Source organism: Halyomorpha halys, unplaced genomic scaffold (assembly GCF_000696795.3).
Source record: "Halyomorpha halys isolate HHAL.00 unplaced genomic scaffold, Hhal_1.1 Scaffold452.1, whole genome shotgun sequence".
NCBI lineage: Eukaryota > Metazoa > Arthropoda > Insecta > Hemiptera > Pentatomidae > Halyomorpha > Halyomorpha halys.
The window spans coordinates 510194-514887 of record NW_027113202.1 but is presented as its reverse complement, the minus strand read 5'-3'; the positions used below and the strand labels follow the sequence as shown (position 1 = coordinate 514887).

At 30.3% G+C, this 4694-nt stretch overlaps 1 protein-coding gene across 1 annotated transcript in view; it reads right to left on the bottom strand.

The window, feature by feature from the left end:
* LOC106682932 (uncharacterized) overlaps positions 1-4694 on the bottom strand; it is a 55190-nt gene that overhangs the window by 40304 nt on the left and 10192 nt on the right. The window contains exons 8-11 of the mRNA XM_014424074.2: positions 2821-2898; positions 2667-2735; positions 1808-1846; positions 173-211 (exon numbers count right to left, since the gene is read on the bottom strand). Coding sequence (XP_014279560.1) covers positions 173-211; positions 1808-1846; positions 2667-2735; positions 2821-2898 — 225 coding nt within the window. The remainder of the gene's footprint in view (positions 1-172; positions 212-1807; positions 1847-2666; positions 2736-2820; positions 2899-4694) is intronic.

Below are 4694 nucleotides of genomic sequence, written 5' to 3'. Positions count from 1 at the left end.
TATTCTAATAATATTAATTAAATATAATGAATACAATTTAACAGGCAAACTGATAATTAAATAATAGAAGATAACACCGAATAACTAAAAAAGAATAAAAGCCTAATCCCATCATCAGTGAATTTTTAAATTATTAAAGAGTAAAAACATTTGTCACAGAAAAATTACTTACTTGATGCGTCAACTTTTTCCGGTTCAGAGCCAATAATAGCTGTAAAGTAAAAATAATTCGGTTTAATAAAAACATAACTAAATTTATTAATATATGTATATGTATACAAATGTATATAAATTATATATATCGAGTAGATCAGCTGATCAAATGTGTCCAAAAAAAAAATATATATATAGGTTCTGAGCCAAATAAAAGCATTCTATTTTAAGAAACCGTAGGAATCATTTTGTATCCTTTTTTTCTCTATTTTTACTGTTTGCCCTAAACGATACTTAACTTATAAGTTCCTTTTTTTCGATCGGTGGGCTCTAAAGACCTTGTTAATCGTTGGACTATTATATTAGATAGAGAGATAGCAAACACCTTTTAATTTACTATTTTTTTTTTAAATAAGAACAAAATTAATCTAATCTAAATAGTTAAAAAATAATAAAAGGTAAGAATAAATTCAATTGTTTGGCCAACTGTACTGCATCGTTTAGTAAATTTTAGAACTAGGGTTTATACTACTCAGTTTAAGTAAAATCTAAAAATAAATTATAAATAAATAAATGAACATTAATTTGTTGTGCAGAACACTATCTCTTTTTATAGTTTTAATGAAACATTTATATTATTATAGTTCATTACTAAACATAAACAAGAACACGTGAGCTTCAAGTTGGATGCCATTCTCTCTTTGAAGGGATACTTCAGCTCACAGAACCATACAAGACGAAAAAAAATGTGAAGCCCTTTCGAAAAGAGAATGTCACCCAATCCTTTGTTCTCATGCACTTGTTTATCAATTTTTTCTCAACGCTTGTGACGGAATTATCACTACTACGTTTCGGGGTTTTGTCCGATCTTCAGGATCACTCTCTGTCCATAACAACTCATTAATCAAAACTCTATACTTAATACTTTGTCATTTGCTAATATTTTATTTTATAAAATTCCTACACGAATCCTTAGATCCTTAGATTAAGGACACTCACATAGCAGTTGTGTGAGGCTAGGACTGACAGTGGAGTTTGTCAAATTTAGCTTCTTGCGAGAAAGAAACGTTATTGTGAATGTACTCTAATGATATATGTACATTATACTTATAAGATTTTAAGTACATATCGTTGGCTTACTTGACAATGGTGCTAAATGTATTTCTACTAGCTTTACGAAAAAAAAAACAATTAATGGTTCTCTAGTTCAGGAAAATGATAACTTTCCAATTACTTTTTTTTTAGCAGATTTAAGCATAGATTATTCTGAAAATGGTAACCTTTATTTGTGTTGTTTGTAAAGTTAGTGGAAACGTACTTAGTTAGAATGCATCTTTTGATTGAAAACTTCTCAATTGCACTTGGGTCACTAGAGAAATGAATATAATAATGTTATCAAGTTGATACAATTTTGAACTAATGTCAAATTCAATCGACTACACCAGTCGTTTTAGGAGACCAATTCGATTAATTCCATGTTTTATTTCGGAGGTGTATTCATAGTTGGCAACGTCGTCTAGATCTGCCTTACTTCAGGTTTGTGATACACTCCCGGCAATAGGCGAGGTAGGAAAGGAAATAAATAAAATAAAAAAATAAGGTTTGTAGTAGAAATAATAGCTACGTAAAATTAAAATGAAGGAAATTTACTTACTTTCTCCGATCGTTCCAGAGGATGAATATACTTCGTCTGCTGAAAATATGTCACTTATATAGTAATGTATGTTAATAATTAATTAAAGTAATAAGTAATAATACTAATATAAAAGCTACGATTTTAATTCTTCATTAATGTAAAAATGTTAAAGGTTATATTTTATTAGTTAACGAAAATCTGCCCCTCAGCGTAAAGCTTCAGACGATTTCTTCTGTTACAACTTAGACAAAAGAATTTGGTAACCTTTAGATTTCATATCTATAATATTCAATTCATGAAAATGATTCTTGGGTTGAATTAGCAAAATGAGCTTACCATATCAAAATTTCCGTTTATTTTGCATTCTATAATCATTAAATCCTTTCTTAAGGGAGTTTTCTATTTTTACTTCATAAATCTATCAACCTCCTGGTTGTTGAATTAAAATTTAAAGGATCATAAATCTCTTGGATATGATCTCTTGATTAACTACCAGACCCTTCAGTAGTTAAAAAAATAATTATAATAATAATAATTTTAAAGCAAAACTAACTTTTTGTTTGTTCCTTTGTCGTGATTTATTCCCTATTCCTTTATTCGCAACATTTTATAATAGTTATAAGTTGAATCCCTAGACATTCCCCTCCAATCAGTTTATATTTCGTTTAAAGGAACTAGAGGAGTTAGTAGATTTCTATAATAATGATGCGTCTAATATTTTGTTGTTGTAAATTAATTAATTTCTCATTTAATCCCATCCGTAAAAACATATATTACTTTATACATAAACTAATTACTACAGCCAAATTTACTCGTTACATTAACCCACAGAATAAGTTTTACATGAACATTGTCGTACGTCAATAAATCAACTCACTCGATGTTGACACAGTTGATACCTTTGGCCGTGCCGCTAAAGTCATTCGCTGAAGTCTTTGCCTTGAACCTTATAATCAAAATAATCATTTATTATTTTAAGCTATTGCAATAATTAGAGAAATTTTCCTTTTAAAAAATCCATAAGTACTCACATCTTGTTACCAAAAAAGTATGTTCTGAAGAACATGGTGAGCAAAGCTGTTCCAATGTCATTGATTTTGGAGTTCTACCTATAATAAAATATTCTGAATTAATTTCTTATCTATTGAACTGTAAACCTTTATACAACAATTTGTTTCGTTATTAGGGCATCGAAACAAGATTACTAAATGGGAGGAGTTAAGCTTTGAGGGAATATTATTTCTATCGTATTTATCAAATGCGTTAGTTACATAGGTTATGCGAATGAAGAACTACAGGGAAAACAATAGGAAAAAGGGAACATTTGTACAAAATTCGTGACGCGTTTCATGTACATTTTCTGTACAGTGCTTAAACATTTTTTTATATATTTAAAGTGTATTATATTCTGTCTTATATTTTTAGATAATAATGGTAATAGGGATCATAGAGCTCAATCACATCATATTTACAAATATATAAATTAAATTATAACAAAATATCAATTTGAAGAAAAAATACATAGATAAATCAATATTAAACTTAAAGTAAAATAACGTCTTGAAAACAATCATTCCAATTTACAATATTTACAGTCAGCCTGAGGAACTTCAAACCGAGCTCTCTCCCTACATGGAGGGAAGAACAGGACTCCGGAGATCCCAGCGCTTCTCTCTCAATTGCATCACTGGTATTAAAAGCCAGTGAACAATGAGTGAGATCGCTAGCCGCAGTGGAGAATCTGGCCATTGCCAGAACTCTAGTTTAATTATTTACAAAAGTCTCTGGGCTACTGCCGTTTTATCCTTCGAGGAAGAATGTAAGGGTGGGTAAAAGATAGAGGTTGTGCTAGATGACTAGGATTATGAGTTTCTCATGAAATGTGCTGAATTTGGATTTAATAAGGTCTGAGAAAAATGGGATATTAAGGTCATAATGTAGGGTATTGTTGGTTACATAGTAAGGAGTATTGACTATTATTCGAAGGATTTTGGACTGAAAGGATTGAATGCGTTTTTAATTTTAGAGTACACTCTATTTTAACTGAGACCATATTTACTAAATGTATTATGTAATATACAGTTGTAAATTTCAATAAAGTTATTAAAAAAAAATTTTTTTTAGGGTTTTTTCTGAGTGTTTAAACTAAAATAGTATACCAGGACCATTCACATCAGCATAATTTCTCATGTTAAACGAGATTAAAATTGGAACCAAGAATTTTAAATACATACACATTTTAATTAATCTGAACTTTTTTAGACGTTTCGCTTCTCAAGAGTTATTTTATTAAATTTTCCAAGCCTTAAAAAGTTTTATGAACTCACGACCGTTCTTGATCCTGAACTAATTATCGGTTATTAAAGTATTTGTTATAGTACAATTGCGAAATATAGGATCACGTGTCAAATTTGACATTTAGTCGTATGTCATTATAATAAGTTTAATATTTTCAAAACAGCTTCCACCTTGCATAATTACACAATCGGCTAGGACGTACTCAAACCAGTCAGATTAGTTTTATCTGCCGGTGTTATGGCATTATAATGGCCAGCATGTCGCTTATCCATTTAATTAACCGTTGTCTCGCTATAAGTTCTTTCGCCTAACCTTTACGCACTAGTGAAATATGCAAATAGGAAGGCTGGTACCTGTAAAGGTTCTTAGTTCTGTATCGTTAAATTTCTTAACCCTAATGGACAATGACAAACCATTTCTTTTCTTTTTTTTTTTTTTTAATTACTACCAATGAATATGTCATAAACTCATTAATTCACTCAGTAGGCGTCTTACGGAGACGGAAAGTAGATAAAGCGCGATGGAGCGAGAACTCTTGGGAATATTGTGGGCCGCCGATCACTTTAGACCATATGTGTTCGGCAGAAGGTTCAAGATACATACTGAC